This window comes from Rhinolophus sinicus, linkage group LG15 (assembly GCF_036562045.2).
Source record: "Rhinolophus sinicus isolate RSC01 linkage group LG15, ASM3656204v1, whole genome shotgun sequence".
Taxonomy (NCBI): Eukaryota; Metazoa; Chordata; class Mammalia; order Chiroptera; family Rhinolophidae; genus Rhinolophus; species Rhinolophus sinicus.
In genome coordinates, this window is record NC_133764.1 from 38,647,187 (window position 1) to 38,667,445 (window position 20,259).

The following is a 20,259-nucleotide window of genomic DNA, read 5'->3' on the forward strand; positions in this document are numbered from 1 at the left end:
CCTGAGCTCCTGGGAACCCCATCCCCCTGCCACCAAGCAACTTGGGGTTCCCAAACCCCCTTGTCCTGGGCTCCCGGCTGCCCTCACATCTGTGCGGACTTCCCCACCCTTGGAATGGCCACCGCAGTCCCAGCCTGGGCTGGCTTCCCAGGGTGGCCGGGAGGAGGGCAGCACTGGCCTTTCCCGCCGGCCGGGCACGCAGACAGTTAATCCTCCGCGGCTGCTGTTTGGATAAAATGCGCTGGGAGTCTTGGAGGCTCCCGGCAGCTCACATCTGGCTGGGGTTTGCTCTTTACGCCTCTGACCCGCTTTCCTCGGCTCTTCCTTTACTTTCGAGAAACCGCGTTTCCGCTTCTGGCCAGAGAGACCTTGGAGCCGAGGAGGTCAAGGTGCCGGGAAGAGACGGCTGCTGCCTGGACCAGGCTCCCTCCTCCTGCGCCTTCTTCCCGGAGGACTTTTTCCTTCTTCTCCTTCGACAAGTCTGTTCTTCCCCCGACCTGGCCCGAGGGAGGCTCCGTCGCAGGGAGATGCTCTAAGAGGCGGCGCTGGGAGAGCCCAGAGGCCGCGGGGAGGACGCCGGCTGGAGGTAGGTGGCCGGGTGGGGACACAGCCAGGCGGGACCCAGCACTGCCCTGGCTCCTTTTTGTGGCTTCAGTCCAGTTGCCAGAGCGGAGTAGAGCAGACACCTTAGCTGCTGGGGCGGGCGAGGAGCCGGGTGGGAGGGGCCCGGGTGGCAGTTGTGGCAGCGGCAGAAAGAGCTGGCGTGGCGGGAAGGTCCCGGTGCCCCTTCTTGCTACTCCTTTCAGTCGGGGAAGTGCTGTGCAGGGCCAGCCTCGGTCCCCCTCTGTGACTTGGGAGCAGTGACTCGCGGCAGAGGGATGCTGTCAGGAACCATTGGACCTCCCCCTCCCCTGTGTTTTGTGGGGTGTTTATCTTGCCTCACTCTTCTCTGGTGCTTTCCTGAGGGCGTAAGAAAAGGAATGGTACCCAAGTCCTCTGTGCACCTCTGGGGAGCCCCCCACCCCAATACCGCCTGGACCACCTGAGAGCCAGGTTTGTCCAGCCCGGCCTGTGGCCAACTTGGACCACATACAGAAAAGGAAATGCTGACTTGGGCCCAGCATCTAATGGCTCTGGTGTTCCCGGAGGGGATCCGGTCTGGGTAGGGAAGAATAATGTCCCTTTCCTGGGGACCTTCCGGGCTTCTCACACTGCTAAGAGTGGCCCCTGGTCTGTCTGGGGCTGAGTCCCGGAGCGGCCCATGCCTCTCTGTGTCGACCCCCTCTGTACCACCCAGCTCTCCCAGGTCATCTCCATGGATGCAGGTGTGCACCCCGCCTGTCCCGAGCACCCACATCGTGCTCCCTGAGCCCTGCCTGTCCTGAGCACCCACACTGTGCTCCCTGCACCCCGCCATGCCAATTTCCTGGCAGCTCCTGTGTCTTCCATGGATGCCGACGTGCCATGGGCACTCTGGGGCCCTCCTGACCCATTGGAAGGGACTTGTTTCTGTTGCTTCGGTCCCACTTGGCGTCTGAGAATGCAGGCCGTTGGGCACACTCAGAGTGTCCGCCTTCTGAGCTTTGAAAATGACAAGCATCTGAGAAACTGCGTTTTCTCAATCGCTAGCTACGTCCCTAGCTACGTCGGGTCCCTGGGGGAGGCTGTGAGGTCCTCAGAGGCTGTTAGCCTTTGCTTTTTATAGTGCAGGAAAGCTCACAGCCAGTCCCATGTACAAGGTCACAAACAGATGCACTTGACTGTTGTGTGTGCTTCAGGGAGAGGCCTGCCATGGCCAGGAAGTTGGTTCTTCCTGAGGCTCAATGTCCCTGCTGACGAGAGACGAGGGAGAAAATACAGGTGACAGGGAGATGCGGGCATAGGGTTGAGTTGTCCCCTCTCACCTCCCTTCCCCACTCTCTCTCTTGACCCGAGAGCTGAGTGGAGCTTAGCATGGGTGTGCATGTGTGTGTGTTACCTGCACGTCGGGCCCCGAGCAAACATTAATTGCCAACAGCTCTATCAATGGCACTTCCAGCCCTGAAACGCTCAGAGAGGCTCAGGCCTTGCCCAGAGGCGTCGACGGCAGACCTGGGACTCAAACCTGAATCTCGGTGCACAGAGAAGGGATGTGGCTTGCTTGAGGATGTACAGCTCTCCAGGCCTTGGTTGGAACCCAGCTTCTTGAGTTCCCACATTGCTGCTTCCCAGCGGCCCACAGAGACAGTGCCCAGAGCAGGAAGGACAGCCGGTTCTGCTCCCCAGTTCTTTGCCGGTTCTCGCCGTCTCCTCTCGTGCTCTCTCTCTTCCTTTGCCCGTCTCAAGTCTCTTGTGACGTCAGGGAAAGTGCTCCTGGCAAACAGCATGGCAGGGAGACAGAGAAACCAGGCACAGGAGAGGTGGGCTGGGCCCCTGTTCACCAGAGGATGCTGCTACCTGTCTGGGGCAGGTGGCACCAGCCAGCGAGCGGCACCTCACAGGTGGGAGCTGAGAAAGCTGACCTGGTCCCAGGGAGGGCACAGGCTCCTCATTCCTGGGATGTCACCTCACTATTCAGGACAACCAGCACAGCAGAATGTTTTTGGAACATGCGTCTTTCTGTTGTTCTTCCTGGTGCCTCTTGCCCTCCCTCAACCACCCCCACCCCCCAGCTATAATTAGCATGACTCATAAACCAAATATTCTGGCATTGAACTTCACCCATCAAAACAAAGATGAAAAGAATTTCGTAGATACAGCGGTGCTGCTGGCGTCCTCCCTGGACATGTGCTTGCCATTGCATTTTTGTCTTCAGGGGCTGGTCCCTTGCGTGGGTCCCAGTTCCTAGAGCCGGGGGTGGCTGAGGTTCCTGGAGCCTTAGGGGAGGGGTGGAAGTGACAGCTTGCAACAGAAAGGAAGAATAGAAAGGTTCCGGGTCCCCAGCTCTGCCTGCCGGAGGCAACTCTGCCTGCCAATCCACTGGAAAGAGAAAGGCATTTCGGGAAACAGCCTCAGCTCCCTACCCTGAGAGCCCAGAGATCTTTAATTGGGGGTGATGGCCTGCCAGCACGCTTCGTCTTGGCGGCATAACTACCGTGTGAGCTAAAGGCTATTATCTTTTTCTTGTTTTTACCTGCTAAAATCTGCCTTCTCTTAAAGTCAAGTGAGACAAGGCACCTTCCTGAGCCCTCACAGGGTGAGGGGTCCTTTGCCCACTTAGAGGACAATTTGGAAAAGACCCATGTGAGCCTGCACAAGGTGCTCCTTCCATGCTCTCCCGGGCAGCCCAGACAGCCAGTCCCATGAGGCCCAGGATTTGGGATTCTCAGCGCCCTGCCCAGGGGTCAGTGCTGGGGTCCACGGCCAGGCAGGGCCAGTTCTGCGCTTAACCACAGATGTGCAGCAGTGGGGCACGCTGGCTCTTCCCTTCCTCCCCAAGCCCCTCAGCGAATCTTCTGCGGCTACAGTCTCTGTCCTCTGACCCTCATCTTCTTGCCATTCAGGGACAGGCTCAGTGCTGGGAGCCGGAGTGGGAGCTCTTGAGCCCTTGGGGGACATCTTTATCTCTGGGTCCCGTCAAGCTTGCATCTGAGAGATACCTGTGAACTGGGAGACACGTGGCTCCCAGCATCCTGCTAAGCCACTCATCCTTGCCAATGCTCGCTTTCCAGAACTGGGTTCAAAGCAAGATGCCTGTGGGCAGAAGCACTGGAGACCCCCCCCCCACCAATGCCCACCGGGGGCGTCCCTGTCCTGTCCTGGAGGGCCCTGGCACCACCTCCTTCCCCGGCTGTGGATGGGACTGGCACAGTCCTCCGGGGCGTCCTGCCCTGTCCAGGACGGCTGTCAGGATGCTGTGGGCCAAGCTGGGCCTCAGTGTCTGGCCATCTCCCTGGCTCCTGCAGGAATTTTCCTTGAATGTGATGAAGCAGAGCAGGAGGCTGTGGCAGGAAGGACGGGAAGACAGGCAGACAGGCGGGCGGGCAGTGGGGGAGGAGGGAGCACGGGGAATTCAAGTTCTTGGTGCCCTGTGCTGGGTCCAATGCGGGGGGCCACTGGTGAAGCCATACTTGGTGGAATGCCCCGGACGCTTCCCTTTGGGTTGCACCCCCGCCCCACGTGGGCACAGCTGATTACCAGCCACCGTCTGCCCTGGAGACCTGGGAAAGACAAGGACCTTACGCGGGAAAGCTACCAGCCCTGGTGGGTTTGCACTTAACCACAGGCCCTGCACCTCTGCCCTGTGGGTTTCTGGGGCTGGTCTTCAGAGTTGGGGACGAGGGTGTGCTTGGAAGCACCAGGGCCCTTTCTCTTTGTGAAGAGTCTCAAGTGGGTTCTGGTGAGAGATGGGTGGGTTGGGTGGGTTTCAGGGTGGCCATGGGGTCTTGGATCGTCTGGCATCCAGGACTCCCCTGCCCATGAAGGCAGAGCAAGACCCGTGGTTCTGCAAACCAGCCTAGGTCTCAGATTGAGGAGACTCAGCGAGGCTCCAGCACAGGGGCGGAGCAGGTCCGGCAGCGGGGGAGACAGGCCCGAGGCTGACGCCCACGCCCCCCCTTTCTGGTCCCTCTCGCCCCCTGTGTCCTCCTGCTCCGTTTCCTCTCTGCAGGGACCCCCACCAGGGGGTCCACCCAAGGAGACCCCAGGCGGTGCTCCAACTGGCTTCCACCCACCGGAGGGTGTCGGGGGCCGAATGATCCCCTCGCCCTCCTGGCTGGGGGTGGCCTCTCCCCCTCCTCCTCCCACGTGCACCCACGCAGGTGTGTCTCCACCCTGCAAAAGCAGCGCCCTAAAACCGCACATTCAACGGCCACGCTGCCCAGGCCTCTTGTATTTTGAGGTTGGGGGGGGGTGTTCTGGTGATGCTGTGCCGAATCCAAAGGCATTAAGTTCTCGCGGTGGGTTTGAAGGCGTCCCTGCTTCCACGAAGACACTTACCGTGGATTTCCGCAGCACCCGGTCCCGCGCCTGGCAGACAGCAGGCAGCCACTCAGCAACCTGTTGAGTGAATGAATGAGTGAACGAACGAATGAATGACCTTACCCAGCTGGTGGTAGCTCCTCAGCGTCAATCACCGCGGCTGCTGTCGCAGGTGTAACCAAGCAGCCTAAGCAGGCGGACACGCAGCGGCTGGGCGCGCTGCTGGAACGCTGAGCCTGTCCTGTCCACGGCCTGGAACCCCTCGAGGTGAAGTGCAGGTACTTTGCTGTCGGACACCCCGGGTCTCACCTGAGCTCCAGCCCCGCCCCACTGTGGGGCGCAGGGCAAGGGGCTCCCTCACTCTGAGCTCACCTGCTCACCCGAGAAATTGACGCGCGCTACAGGGATCAAGTTCAATAGCGTACTGCCTGTTACGTACTGCGTGTTACATACTGCGTGGTACGTGCTGCCTGTTACGTACTGCCTGTTACGTACTGCGTGGTACGTACTGCGTGGTACGTACTGCGTGGTACTTACTGTGTGTTACAGACTGCGTGTACATACTGCGTGGTACTTACTTAGTGTTACGTACTGCGTGGTACGTACTGCGTGGTACTTACTGCGTGTTACGTACTGCGTGTTACATACTGCGTGGTACGTGCTGCCTGTTACGTACTGCCTGTTACGTACTGCGTGTTACGTACTGCGTGTTACGTACTGCGTGTTACGTATTGCCTGTTACGTGCTGCCTGTTACGTACTGCCTGTTACGTACTGCCTGTTACGTACTGTGTTACGTACTGCGTGTTACGTACTGCCTGTTACGTGCTGCCTGTTACGTACTGCCTGTTATGTACTGCCTGTTACGCAAAGCCGTAAAGCGCGTGCCCGGAGCCCGGCCCCTGGGCGGTGCCTAATCAAGGCAGCAGGACTTTGTTGTTAGAAGAAACCTCTGATAAATGGTGTCGCTGCTCCTGGTCCCCTTGTGTGCAATTCCTGCTGATGGACTCAAGGGTTTGGCTCCGTGGCCTTTGTTTCATGGCTGCAGGCAGCGTCCTCCAGTAGCAAGCGCCACCAGTAAGTGGTGTGTTGAAGACAGAACAAAGGCCCCTGCTTCTAGGAGACTCTCTAGCCGGCCTGACGCTGGTGCAGCTTAGCTGCCCGTGTCCGGCCTGGCCCCGTCCACACTAACGCCAGGGCTTCTGCTGTCCTTCCCGTCCCACTGTGTCCCTAGAACCCAGCCCTGCCCGGTTCGTAGTAGACACTCAAGAAACACCCGTGAAACAACGTGGGACGTCAGCACTAGGTCCATTCATATTCCCCACGGTCCCACTCGAGCCGCACAGCGGCCCCAGCACCCCAAGCGCCTCCTCCATCCTGCCTTTCTGTGCGTAGTGTCAAGTTCCCTGGAATAAGTAACATGCTCCCTTAGTCCCAGGGTGGGGCTTAGTTGTCATTTTTTTCTAAGTGGAAAATAATGTGTACTTAATGGGAAAAAATATGTGACTGTTATAGGGCCAAAACCCAGGGAAGCCCAAATGAGAAAAGGGCAAACATCATGTTTTCATCACCCACAGATAGATGCCTGCTGTGAGCCGCCAGGTGGGTGGCCTCCAGGGCCGTGTGTGTGTGTGTGTGTGTGTGTGTGTGTGTGCATTTACATGTGTGTGTTTGCAACCTGCACTGTCACTCAGCACCATTCACGAACGTCTCTCCGTGTCAGTAAGTAGTAGTCTGTTTACAGAGGTCACTAATGGGTGCTGCTGGCAGAGTTGCCCCGCCCCCCCCCCCCCACATTATTTGCTCATTTATCTAAATGCGTTTCCTGGTTCTCTGCTATCCCCACCCTCCTTGGTACTTCGACCGAACCCGCTGAGTTTGCCACCCTGATTCACCACCTCGATTCTAGTTTTCCATCCTAGGGATGCATCATAATTTAATTAGACTGTTTCTGCAGGATATTTAACCTTGGTTTTTAACCTTGGCTAATGGAGGCAGTGGATTGTAACTCTTTCTGAAGCAGATTTTTCTGGGTGCAATGAGAGGAGCGTTTAAGGAAAAGACAGCTAGATGGCGGCACCAGGATTCTGTGTTCTGATGACACTTAATGGTGTGCCCGGGGTCACTCCGCCACATCCCCCAAACCACGCCCTCCCTGAGTAGAGAGATTGGAGCACACTGCTGAGGCCCCTGCAAAAAGTGTGGGATCCCAGAGTCCTCTTTGGATGATGGTTCCAATCCTTGGGAATCGCTGAGCCGTGAGTGGGGAGGTCAAGAATATCGAAAGTCAGACGCTAGGCCCTGGACACACGTGAGAAATGAGACCCAGCTCGCATTTCCGGGAAGCTTCTGGTCTGTGACGGGCTAGAAGAGCAAGTGACCGTCACAGACCAGCCTGTACTGGATGCTGGGCGGAAGCTTCCAGAGGAGGCGGCATCCAGCTGGACTCTGAAGAACACATCGCTGAAGGAAGTGGCAGGGGACAGAGACAGAGGACCACTGTGGAACTTGTGTCGGGGACTTCGAGTGGCTCCAGGTGGCTGGAGTGAAGGACATATGTGTAGGGGTGGGGACGACAGGGCCAGAGCTGAGGCAGCAGCCAGAGGGAGACGCTCGGGATTTCGATGTTTCCTTTATTTCCATGGGAATCTGTTTAAGCCAAGGGTGGAGCTCAGATCTGCAGTTTTGAAAGCTGCCTCTGGTGAGCACTTTGGAAGGTACATGAGAGGCGGGGAGAGACCAGCGAGAAGCTGAGAAAGAAGTGGTGACAGAGGCTGAGGGGGTGGAGAGGAGAAAAGACCTTCGGGAGGGCTGGTGATGAGTTAGAGGTGACAGGTGCATGAGAAGTAGGGGTCTGGATGGCTCCCCGAGTTCCGGTCTGTGCCCGGTGTGAATGGTATCAACTCTCACTGAGCCGTGAGCGGAAGGACCGGGTATGGTTGGGTTCTGGGGGAGAAGACAATGAGTTAACTGGGGTTCAGGGGTCTTAGGAGAGCAGAAAGCAGGTGTTCAGAAGATGGTTGGCTACCTGGCTATAGCCCAGCGCCGTCCGGTAGAATGTCCTGCAGAGACGGAACGCTGTCCCAGCTGTGCTGTGCAAGAGGGCAGCCCCTTCGACGTGCTTGTGTGGCCGAGAGCTGAGTTGTTCCCTTTGTTTAATGCTAACTCATTTAACTAGCCCCACAGGCTAGTGGTTACTGCTTTGGAGAGCGACCAGATGGGGTGGGGACGAAGACTGGGGAGCTGTCAGCTGAAGCCATCGTGTATCAGATGACAGGCAGAAAAGGTGTTTGGGCGAGACGAGCCGAGAGCCCAGGGAAAGCCTGGAAAACAGCTGTCTCTAAGGGGGAGACCAGGAAGGATAAACATGGGGAACAGGGTGGCCGGCGCGGGGCTGGAAGAGGAGGTGGTCTTCGTGGGCAGGCACTCTACAACGCTCGTGGACGGTGAGGGCACGACGGCTGAGGGCTCTGGCCGTCAGCGGTCTCAGCCAGAGCAGCCCAGCTGCACCGAGCAGAGGGACTGCTGGATGCTGAGCTAAATGACGTTGTTGACCTAGAAGCCAGTAGGCATGGGACAAAGCTTTATCTCTCGCCAGGCTTCCTCTGGAGATGCCTGTCAAATGCTGAGGTCATGTCCAGGCCCCAGAAAAGCAAGGACATTCGTACGGCTTGTGACAGGATTGGTGGGCCTTGGGCCATGGAATTCCCAGGTCCTTTGCTCCCTCTGTCTTAGGAGTGCTCAGCTCCCGAGGGTGTCCCGGCGCAGGGCAGTGGCCATGGGCCAGGCCACCTGCAGGGCAGCCTCACGGAGCAGCAGCATGAGCTGTCACTGGCTCTTCTCTCTCACACGGTTCTCAAAGCAGCCGCAGGCCTGCCGCCCGAGGCCCTACAGCTGGGAGGTGATCTAAGGACAGTGCTCCAGTCAAGGAAATCTTTGTTTGCACTGGGACAGAATCTGAGCTGTGGAGGCTGGGCTGGCCAGGTGCCCCCGGGAGCCGACGCCTGCAGCCCACGTGATCCCGCCTGCAGGGCCTGGGCAGAAACTTCCACTGTGTCCACTCTCTGTTCCAGGTGAGCCTTTCCTGGCTAAGGGGCAGTTAGTTGCCCCAGAAGAGGATGGAGATGTTTTAGGATGTGGGGTGGGGATTCCTGGTCTCTCTTTCCTTCACTGTTTTCTCCCAAGCCAGACCTTGCTCCTATGTGGGGAAGGGAAGTCCTTGTTTATCACTGGAAGACCCCTTCTCCATTCCCGGCCGTGGGCCTGCGAGGTAACCAAATAAACGTCAAACCTTAAAAAGGAAACCCTTCTCCTCTAAACCAGAGAGCAGCTTCTTGGAAAAATGAAAAGAGAATCAGCACGTAGGATGGTGCCAGGACACCCACGTCCCTTGGGAAAGGGACTACTCACCTCTAGGTGACCGGAGTTCCTGTCATAAGGGATCCCATCCCCCCACTGCTGCTTCCTGTACAAGATTGGGGGGAAGTGGGGGTGGGTCCAAGACCAGCTGGGGCTGCCCAATCACAGAAGGGAAAACTAGATATGAAATGAGTTTCTGGATTTGGTGAGCAAACGTCATTTATCAGCAGGAAGTCACTCTGCCTCCCTCCTGCCCATCGCCAGAGGATTTGGATAAGTGGAGAATTAGTGTGACGATTGGCTTTTGGTTAAGGAAAGCAGATGTCCCCTATTAGAAAGTCCTGATGGTCATCAGGGCCAGAGGGACACCCCAACACGGCACCTTCTCCTTCCTGGGCACCCCAGGATCTGAATCCAGGAGGTCTGCTGCAGCAACGGGAGCGCTCTGAGCGTCTCAAGAGGGGAATTCTGGCAGATGTCAAAGCAGAGAGGGGCAGCCTCAGGCTTCCGCTCTGGTTGCAAGGGGCCTGGGGAGGGACAGGTGGCAGGAGCAGAGAGCGGAAGGCATAGTGGTGGTTGGGGAGGGATGGCTGACACTGTGTTGAAACAAGCAGTGATTGGATGCTGAGCTAAATGGCATTCTTGTGTGTGCCACAGACATCAGGTGTGGGAGAAAATCCAGGCTTCCTTGGGCGATGCGTGTAAAATTTGGGGGTGTTGTCCAGGCCCTAGAAAAGCCAGACAAAGGTAGACTGAGGTCTGGGACACAGCCAGAGCTCCTGGAAAGCATCAAATACAGACCCATGGTAGGGCGGAGACAAGAGCTTTGGGAGACAGGAGAGAGGGTTGGTGACTGATTCAATGTGGCGGGTGCAAGGGGGGAAGGAGCCTAAATGACATCCAGATTTCTGGCCTGCACTTTGTTCGTGGTTCCTGCTTCCTCCCCCACTGACGTTAATAGAACAGAGCTGTCCGTCATAGCTTTCTGCAATGACTAGAAGGTTCTCTTCTGTGCTGTCCAGCAGGGTCGCTACCAGCTCTGTGTAGCTACTGAGAGCTTGGCATGTGGCTGGCATGACTGAGGACCTGAATTATGAATTTGATTTCATTTTAGTTAGTTTAAAATGAAATAGCCACACGTGGCTAGTGGCCATCGCACAGGACACCAGTAGTCGAGAACGTTACCTTCTCACCATTTTGATTCAACATTGGCCATTCTGTCTTGAACTCCGCTTGGGGGCTCATCTGTCTCCTTTGCTAGACGGTAGTTTTCTTGAGGTCAGGTGTTCATTTACCCTGTGGTTGAACCCCGTTCTCCCGAGCCCTTATACACTGCTGTGCAAAGCAGGGCAGTCAGTCAGCCATGCCGCGTGGAATTTTCTGCCGAGAGGGAATTCTTGAGCCACATGGGTAGCTGGACTTGTCTCCTAAACTTTTGCTAATGCAGGGAGCTGCTAGGCTTCTCCTCTCTCAGCACAGCTGGTTACCCGATGAGGAGTAAGGAAGAGGGAAAACCATGTTTATAAAATGCTTTTGCCAAATGGTACTGAGCTGGGTGTGGCATCAGGACATAATGCCAACATGAGCCTGGGCTATGGGAGTTGACTGTCAGAACACAAGCGTGACCATATGGAGGTAGGTGGCACCAAAAAGGAACAGGACCGATTTCAAATGGGTCGTGGCAACTCGAACTTGTGTATGAATGTTGTCCTTAAAGGATTCACCCCAAGTCCATACATGGTCTGGGAAGGGACAAGAACTATTATTAACGAGGAAGTCTTCTCAGGCTTCCTGCCCTCCTCCCCATCCTGTAATTGGCTCAATTCCGCCTTCCGCCCTCCCTGGTCCTATAAAGGGAGATTCTTTCTCGTGGGGGGAGGTTAAGCTGGAGGCAGAAGATGGGGGGGCTTACGGGGACAGGCATTGAAGACACGCAGGTCTGAGAGGCAGGTGGGAGAAGAAAAGGTGTGCATGGAGTTGCCATGGAAGCCGGCAGATGAATTTCTTCACAGGGTTTGGGAGAGGCGAGTCCAGGACTTGAGTCATGTTAGAACTGACCTCAGATGCCTTGACCGCAAGGCATCTGGACCCGGAGACTGGACCGTGTGGGGCCGGATTCACGGGGGCCACTGCCCGGACCTGATCTGCTGAGCGCAGGGCCTTCTTTGAGTTACCTCAGTCGGGGCAAACCCGGTCCCTTTGTGGGGGACGTCTTTCACTGGAAATCGCTAAAAGTGGTCTGGAGCCAAGTTTGGTTAGATGTTGGGCAATTCTGTTTTTGCTCCAATGTGACTAAAACCATCATAATGTCATGATGCTGACTTTGCTGTGAGACTGGGTGAAACGGTTCTGCAGATATTTTTGAAGGAAAGATTTCATTTTGGGTTTGCTTCAGCTCTAAAGAGGGGGTTCCTGAGGAGAACCGCAGCCTCTGCTGCCCCCACTGTCCGCCTGGCACCTTTGACTCTGCTGGGCTGTCACATGCTCTCACCCCACTGATGCCATCACCCCCAAGCCAGCTACATCCTGGTCCCTATTGCCTCCGAATAAGGTACAGAAAATCCTCTTTCCCTACTAGAAAGAAATATACCAACATGCAAAATGGTGCTTCCACTGGGGGGACAGCACTGATTCTTAACCGGGGGGAGTTTTGCCTCCCAGGGTTATATAGCAAATCTGGAGACATTTTTGGATGTCACAACTGGGGGCTCGGGTGTGCTAATGGAATCTAGTGGGTGGAGGCCAGGGACGCTGGTAAACAGCCTAGAAGCCCACAACAAAGACCGATCCAACCCCAAATGTCAGTGGTGCCAAGGCTGAAAAGCCCTGTGGATAAAGCAATCCAAGGTAACCTTTCACTTCCTTTTGTTATTTTATAACTTTTCCAAAATGAATATATATTATTTTGGATTCCGGAAAAAAAGAGTTTAAAGAAAGGAAAACCTCTTTTCCTTTCAAGTGATGCAAGCTTGGCATTTAAAAGAAAAAAAAAAGAGTAATTATTAAGACGCCAAGGAAAAACAGGAAATACAGAAATAGGGAAATAAACAAATGTAGAGAATTCAATTTGACAAATACTTGTTGAGTAGCAGTCAAGTTTGGGGTGCTGCAGGATGCTTGGCTGGTCCAAGAAGAACAAGACGATGTCCCAGGCCCAGAGGAGGTCACGGTGTGCTATGCAGGATCTTACAGGCCAAGCAAAACTCTGCAGAATGAGACATGAAGGACAAACATTAAAAAAGAGAAGGGAGTGTTTTTACCATTTGAGGGTCTGGGAAGCCATCGGAGAAATGTGAGGCACTGGAGTTGGGTCTTGAAGACCAGATAAGATTTTGCTGTGCTCCGAGGGCAGCCTGTGGCGTTCACATCCACCCACCCACCCCTTAAAAATCGGGCAGCCTTAGGCCAATCCACTTCTCTATGCCTCTGTTTCTTCATTTGTAAAGTTGGTGTAATAATGAATGAAGACTGTCTTCTTAAAGGAGTCATGGCAGGTTCATTCGAGCTCTGTGATGGGGTAAAAATTATGAATGAGGAAGTGTTCTGACTGAACCCTAACCTGTGGGGCTGTGACGATGAACTGACATGATGCGAGGATGTCCAGGCGCATGCCATCGCCTGTCCCGTTAGCCTGGTTGTCAGTAGGAGAGAGGAGGAGAACCGGTCCTTCTGGCCAGGGGAGAAGGCAGCCAGCAGCTGGACAGACGCCAGGAGTTTCAGACCAGCAGCAGGGAGCATGGGGGGAGGGGGGGCTTTTTGAAAATGCAGGCCCTCAAGACCTTGCCCCAGACCTGCTGAGGCAGAAGCTGCATTTTCACAGGTGATGTGTGCACATTAAAACTTGGGAAGTAGGGAACGCGAACACAGGACAAGGGATGCCATGCAATGCAGCTGAAGAGTGAGGGCAGACTGGAAGGGCCGTGTACCTGCTGCCAAGGAGCAGGGAGATGATCACAGGCAGACACATATATATGTGTATGGAGAGAGAGATGGGTACATTTTAACATGTGTTTTGTAAATAGACATACGCATATTCGTCCTTTCTTGGGCAAGTGGAGGGAGGTGGTAAAGATTTTGAGTGTGTGTGTGTGTGTGGGGGGGTTGGTCCAGGCAGTTGCTGTCATTGGCAGGGTCTCTGTGCCCTGATGTGGGGTTGGCAGACAACTTGGAGGTGGGGGGTCCAACTAATCCCTTGCAGTGGAGGGGGGGGGTCATGCAGAGAACTGAAGACCCCTCCGAGGTGTGGGTGACAGGGAAGGGGGCATCCCCGAGAGGCAGCCTTCCTGGCTCTGAGTCTCGTCACACCTCTGAGGACCCACCCGAGAGGATCCTGCCTTTTCTGTCCCCGGCTCTGGTCCCCGGCTCTCTGCCTCCCCCGTGTCCTCTCCACTTGGCATGGGGCTCAGTCAGGAGGGCGAGCAGAGCACTGTGTGTTCAGAGCTGTTACCGCGAGCTCATTAACACGCAGAGGAAAGAACAAAGCGCCCAAGTCAACCCCGTGGAGAGGGTCACGCCCTCCCAGCTACAAGGCCTCTGAGCAGAGGGGTTTGAAGGACGTCCACAGCTTCCCAGACATGTGAAAGGAGCATTCATGGGTAGACGATTACCGACAAGAAAAGAAATCCGCCTCAGTCTTCTGGTTTCCCTAAACAGAAGAGGAATTAGAATAGATCAGACAGGACTTTGGAAGGAGTTCCCTGCTTGTAATGTTCAGCAACCACCGATCCCACCCACCGTGGCTGCCGGGGGCAGGGGATTTTATTCCTCAGTTTTCTCACTGGGCAGCCGAGGGGGTTGAATAGGTCCCCAAAGGTCCTTTGAGGTGTTAAATTGTGAACAAAGATGGGTGACGATTGACCAGAGTTAGCTGGGGGGATGACCCTAACTGTGAAAACAGCGGGATGTTTGGCGTGTTTAAGGGCAAGCACTGCCCCCTAATGGTCTCACTGGGAACACTCAGCGGACGTCTTTTTCTAGGACTAGCTCAATCCTGGACGAGGAGGGTCACTGTGAGTGAGCAGCGTTGTGTTGGCCTCATGAACTATGACACCCCCCCCCCCTCCTGGGGATGGGCCTGACACCATCTCTCTCTCTCTTTTTTTTTCTTTTGACACCATCTCTTAATTTGATGCTCCAGGACATTTACTGGCACGCCCCCTGGTGGCCACAGAGCGATGTGTCGCCACCTGCCACACAGTTCAGTCTGGGGCAGAGTTACTGGACAGTGACGACCCAAACTCATTTGGGGTTTTGCTCATTGTCCTGTTGGGGACGATAAATGATCGTCTGCGGAGCCCAGTGGCTGAGGGGTCCCTCCTGGGAGGCTTGGTGGGCTCGGCAGCATCAGGCAGCTGGGACTGCAGGGGTGAGCTGTGTGCGCACGAGTATGTGAGAGTATGTGAGTACAAGCACATGACTTGGGTGTGCAAGTATGAGTGTGAGTACATGTGTGTACATATGGATTGTGTGAGTGTGTATGGGAGTACATGGAGTGTGCAGGGGAGTGTGGGTGCTAGTGTGCGTGTATCAGTGTATCGACAGTGTTGTGTGCGTGAATGTGTTGAATGCACATAGGAGTACAGCTGACTATGAGAGAGTATATGAGTGTCAAGTGTGTGCATGTGAGTGTGTATGTGAGTGTGCACTGAGGCTGGTGAGTGTGCAAGTAGTGTTGAGATGGTATGTGTGTGCAGTGTGCAAGTATGAGTGTATGTGTGTGACTTGTCTGAGTGTGACAGTATTGCACACGTGTGTGTGAATGCATAGGAAGTGTGTGAGTGTGACTCTACGTGTTTGAGTGGTGCAGTGTGTGAGTGTGAACGTGTGAGAGCTGTGCAGTCGCCCTTCCAGGAGCTGTGGCTGAGGCGCTCCCCGGCTTCATGGGTCCGATGGACACCTTCCTTCCCGCTGTTTGTCTGCCGGGTCCCACCGACCCTCGTCTTCCCCTCCCCATGCATCTCTCCCAGCAGCGCACGGTGGGAAGATGGGCTCCCATGGACCGGGACTCACGCTGGCGTGCTGCCTGCTGCTGGCCTTCACCTGTGGTCCGGTGCTGGGCCAAGCGACACGTGGCCCGCAGGAGCAGGAGGAACAGGAGGGGACCAAGGAGCCACTGCTGGAACATGCTGAGAGGTGAGGCTGTGATGGTCTGGATGCAGGCGCTGTGGCTCAGCCAGTCGTTGGCTTCCGGGGACGCCGAGGCTGTGGGCGGCAGACACACATGACCCAGTGCAGGGCCTGGGGGCCCACGATGCCGAGGAGCGCTGGGGAGGACTGAGCAGAGAGTGGCTGGGTCTTGAAGGACAGCTGGGAGGCCCCTGAGAGGAGGGAAAGGCCGCCCCGGCAGCTAGCGCGGTGTGTGTGAAGGCGTGGCTGTGCCGGCACCTGGCAGTGTGATGGTTCTGGTTTCAGGTACAGGGAGCTGGCGCTGGAGGGTGGAGGTTGGGAGGGAGCTGAGTCTGATGGGGAATGGTCTGTCCTGAACTTCCCCCGATGCGAATCATGGCGAGGTTTACAATTCACAGCATTTGGGAAATAACACTGGAGGGAAGCAGAGAACGGTGAATTGCCATGGGGACCGACAAACTCCAGGAGAGCGGCCACAAAGGCCACTAGACACGTGGGGGCCGAGGGCCCAGGTGCGGATGGCACTCTGCGGTGGGTGGGCTGACCCCTCAGGCCTCCGTGGTCCTCAGAAGGTGGCGTGAGGCCAGAGAAGCATCTAGAATGAGGCTGAGGGTTCCATTCTGGGTGACTGATGATGCTAGGAAGAGGATTTGGAAAGAGAAGATTCTAGGGGCGAAACGACAGTGACAGGCCCTCAGTTCTAGACACGTCACATTGTGGGGCTTGCTGAGTCTCAAGAGTTGGGGTCAGGGGTGTATCTGGGAATCCAAGGCTTGTGGGTGGCTGGATTTAGGGCGTACAGAGCCATTTCCTGGGTTGTCTGGGGTTCAAAAGCGGGAGCAGAGTTAGACAAGGAGCAGGCACATTGAGAGGGACTGTGCCACCCCTGAGATGGTCCTATCACAGCCCTGGAAGCCTGGGTGCAGAGCTGCAAGCCCGCAGTGCAGCAATGATGCCATGAGGGGGCAGCATGGGGCTGTCACTGTCCACCCCGCCCAGGAGTCGGTCTTCAAAAGTCAGGGTGTAAACTATGAGTGTCTCCAGGTGCAGCAGCTCAAAGGAACCCCAAAGAGCTAGTCGAGCCCTCTCAGTTACAGTGAGTCGGCTTGATAGAGCATCTTCTAGAATCACAGATGCATGAAGGGGACAGCCAGTCACAGCAGCGTCACACGTTGTCTCAAGGTCTCCTCCTCCTCCAGGGGCAGATTTCTCCCAAGCAGCCTCTGTCTCCCAAGCAGCCCTCATATCACTGCTGTTTCTGTTCTTCTTGTTTCCTTTACTACTAACGGCTATTTACAGGGGGCATGGGGCTCTTTCTGAGATTTCATTCAGGGTCCCGAATTCACCAAGAGCCAATGAGGTCTCTGTGGAGGGACAGTTAACCCGTCCAGACGAGAGAGGAAGTATGTTGGGTACGCCAGGCGCTCTGCTCTGCAGTGGGATGGAAAGGAGTTCCGGCTCGGGGAGCTCATGGCTTTCCCTGTGCTGTCTTTATTCCCTTAGAGTTGAAGAAAAGCATGAGAAATACAGCCCCCGGCAGGGTGACGGGCGCCCTGCCTCCCGGTGCTATCGCTGCTGTGACCCTGGTGCCCCCGTGTACCCGGCCATCCCGGTGCCACAGATCAACATTACCATCTTGAAAGGTCAGGCGCCCGCAAAGACGAGCGAGCAAGCGAGTGAAAGCGACCTTCCCCTGGGGGTGGGGCTGCTCTGTCCTGACCGGTGGACGGGAGGGAGGAGAACAGGGGCAGGCTGTCATCCAAGGGGGAGGCAGAGGAAATTCCATTTCTGAGGCTCTTGGCCCCTTTCCGAGAGGAGAGACTGGAGAGGGACCTGCAGGTCCATGATGGGAGAAGGGTCTAAGGGCAGCTGGGGCCTCCCCCACCTGCCTTTGACTACAAGCCTCCGGGATGTTCGGTTCAAGGCTTAGTGCTCCCCCGACACCCCCAGCCCGCTTTCTGAAATGCCATTCACATGCCATGGTCCTGCACACAGCAGGAGACGTTGCACAACCCGCAAAAGCAAACTGGGAAGACGAGCCGCCCGTCCCGGGTCCCTGGGCCCCGCTGACATCTGCAGTCCATTTATGCTGACTGAGCCCTGGCCTGGCCGCAGCGCCTGTTGCCTTTGGACAAACCCATATGTTCCTTTTCCTTTGCCAGGACTTTCCAGAAGGAAAAAAATAATTATTGCTTCTGGATGAAAACAGAACCATCCCTGAGGTTGGGTCTGTTTGCTTGATGCCACGTGTTTTCCTGCCCCTTTTAGGTGAGAAGGGCGATCGGGGAGATCGAGGCCTGCAAGGGAAATACGGCAAAACAGGCTCAGTGGGCGCCCGGGGCCACGTGGGCCCCAAAGGGCAGAAAGGGTCCATGGGGGCCCCTGGGGACCGGTGCAAGAACCACTACGCCGCCTTCTCTGTGGGCCGGAAGAAGCCCCTGCACAGCAACGACTACTACCAGGCGGTCATCTTCGACACGGAGTTCGTGAACCTCTACGGCCACTTCAACATGTTCACGGGCAAGTTCTACTGCTACGTGCCCGGCATCTACTTTTTCAGCCTCAACGTGCACACCTGGAACCAGAAGGAGACGTACCTGCACATCATGAAGAATGGGGAGGAGGTGGTGATCCTCTACGCCCAGGTGAGCGACCGCAGCATCATGCAGACGCAGAGCCTGATGCTGGAGCTGCGGGACCAGGACGAGGTGTGGGTGCGCCTGTACAAGGGCGAGCGGGAGAACGCCATCTTCAGCGATGAGTTTGACACTTACATCACCTTCAGCGGCTACCTGGTCAAGCACGCGGCCGAGCCCTAGCCGCCCGCCAGCCTCCTGCCCCGCCTCCGCCGCCCCCACCGGAGGCTACCTAACCTCCCGTTCTCCCCACCTCCCCTCTCCTCTGCCCCCATCGTCGCTGGACCCCTGCGGTCCAGCACCAGGCTGACTCCATCAGCTCTTCCCCACAATCTGAGTTTCCCTGGTCCCCCCACTTTCCCAGCTTTGGCGTTCAACGCACAGGGCCCTTTGCAAGAATGGGAGGGGAAAACGGCTGTGTGGTCCCAGGCCTTGCTGTCTCCAGACAAAATCTTTGGGGCAGGCGCACGTGAGAATGGCTGGGACCTCCAGCTCCCCTCTGTGGAGCTGTCTTTACGTGACCCCCCCCCCCGCCCCCCCTGCAGTCCACTGGGATGCGGCAGGGTGTGTCCCACAGGAAGTTCTCCTTGCTCCCATGCTGGAAATAATTAAGCAAATTCTACAGGCTGTGACAAGAGCACAGTCACCGGGAGGAAAGGCAGGCCTTCTTATTGTTGCCTTTCCACCACCCACACTGGCTCCGCAGGGAGGCCCAGGCCTCTCCAGGTTACAGGAGATTCCTTTCAACAGGAGATCTAAAGGGGACGGGGGAGGGGTGCAGGCTGTGGGGACTCAGGAAACCACAACTGGCTTCATTCTTTTAAGCCACGTATGAACCTTCTCGTGGGGCAGCTGGTCTCATGTCCACATTCTGTGGCCATCCCTGCGGCCTTGCTCGAGGGTTCAGGGGCCTTTCTGAGCCACAACAGTGAGGGGGGTCGGGCTGGGCAAGCAAATGTCAGCTCCCCAGAGGGACAGCCAAGCCCTTGGCCTTGGTCTCTGTGCTGGGAGAAGCAGCCCACTTGCTGGAACCCATAGACTCCTGACAGCAGCTGGGGACCTCAGGGGCCCCCGACCTACAGACGTCTCTATGAGGCCCAAAGCTTAGACCACCAGGGCAGAGCCGTCCATCATGGCGTGGCCCTGCTCCCCTCCCCCAGCACCCCTGAGCCCTAGGCAGGACCTCCGTGCCTGTCACCCTGGCACTGGCTTCTGTTCCTCCTCTCAGACGGGTCACCCGTGAAGACACCAGGACCTTTGATCTTGTAGCAGCCGTCGTGATTATATAACATTTTCTGCAAAGCCTCCTGGTGCCCCACCTCAGATCCCCATTTCCACAGGTGCAGCATTCAGCCCCTTGTGTCCTCCCCCAGGCCTCTTCGAGCAGCAGCCTAAGACAGCACAGGGGGAGAGCTGGAAGGGGCTGGGGCTCCCCTCTGCCTGTCTCAGAGTTCCTGCAGGGTTCAGCCCCTGAGACCAGGAGAGAAAGCCTGTCCCAACCACTGGGGTCAGAGCCCCCCCTGAGGTGGGGTGCGGGACGCCCGGAGTGGGCTGCTGCCTGGAATTGGTGCTCTGGCCTGTGGCTGACTTTGGCCTGGCAGCATTAACGCCCAGTGCCGGGCTCCACTCCTACCTGCGTGGGACCCTACGCCCCCACAGGAGGCTTCCTTCCCAGCACCTGCTGACCTGTGGTCTTGACCAGTCCCTCCGCCCTTCCTGGGCCTGGCCACGGGTTCTGGGGTCCGGGATCCACATGTCCCCCTTCTGAAGGACTTCTGCTGGTCAGATTTCAAATCTGTCTCCACGGGCGTGCCAGCGAGTGGGGCGTCCGCTGCTGCTTTGTGCTGTTCCGACGCTCTTTGAAAACATTAAACTTGGAATCATGAGTTTCAGCATCGTGGCCTCGTTCGTTTTATCATTGAACCTTTCTGTCCCCACCTCCCAAATCCCACTTACTGCCTGGAGGCCTGAGGGCCCTTAAATTGGGGACTTCGTTACCCAGTGGGCACAGGCTGGGCCTTGAACTGCCTCTTTCTTCAAGGGAGCTGTTTCACAGGCTCAGCTGGACCTGGCCCCTGGGACGTGGCTCCTGTTGGCTGCTCTGTGCTTGCAAGAGAATTTGCGTGGCAGGCAGGGGGCGGGGCTTGGACAACTATGAGCTTCCTGGTGCTGTGGCTGTAACAAACAAACTACCACGAGCGTAATGGCCTCAAACAACGGAGATTTGTTTGAACCTCTTC

The 20,259-nt window shown here is 56.5% G+C and overlaps 1 protein-coding gene and 2 long non-coding RNA genes across 20 annotated transcripts in view; 1 reads left to right on the plus strand and 2 right to left on the minus strand.

The window, feature by feature from the left end:
* On the plus strand, positions 1-19,911 carry C1QTNF1 (C1q and TNF related 1). Of its 4 annotated transcripts, none has more exons than XM_019735601.2 (4): positions 1-586; positions 15,224-15,389; positions 16,887-17,026; positions 17,652-19,911. In XM_019735601.2, exons 2-4 carry the CDS (start codon positions 15,241-15,243, stop codon positions 18,200-18,202), a joined length of 840 nt encoding a protein of 279 aa, XP_019591160.1. In that variant the 5' UTR covers positions 1-586; positions 15,224-15,240; the 3' UTR covers positions 18,203-19,911. The 4 variants fall into 4 exon arrangements, with proteins under 4 accessions (XP_019591160.1, XP_019591162.1, XP_074176576.1 ...); XM_019735603.2 differs by having other exon boundaries at positions 338-586; positions 15,227-15,389; XM_074320475.1 differs by lacking the exon at positions 1-586 and adding an exon at positions 8,762-8,971.
* On the minus strand, positions 7,515-8,764 carry LOC141568977 (uncharacterized). The gene is made up of 2 exons (XR_012492331.1): positions 7,927-8,764; positions 7,515-7,844 (listed from the first exon to the last, which is right to left on the minus strand). It is a non-coding gene; the product is annotated as an uncharacterized LOC141568977 (long non-coding RNA).
* The window catches only part of LOC109449394 (uncharacterized), an 18,335-nt gene continuing 10,192 nt past the window's right edge, over positions 12,117-20,259 (minus strand). For 6 of the 15 annotated variants that reach the window (XR_002137697.2, XR_002137696.2, XR_002137693.2 and 3 more), the window contains 5 exons: positions 19,706-19,876; positions 17,981-18,103; positions 15,267-15,458; positions 13,865-13,902; positions 12,117-12,462 (listed from right to left, as the gene is read on the minus strand). This is a non-coding gene — a long non-coding RNA (uncharacterized LOC109449394). Of the gene's footprint in view, positions 12,463-13,864; positions 13,903-15,266; positions 15,459-17,980; positions 18,104-19,705; positions 19,893-19,975; positions 20,209-20,259 lie in introns of all 15 variants that reach the window. The other 9 variants (XR_012492322.1, XR_012492325.1, XR_012492324.1 and 6 more) reach the window with 4 other exon arrangements.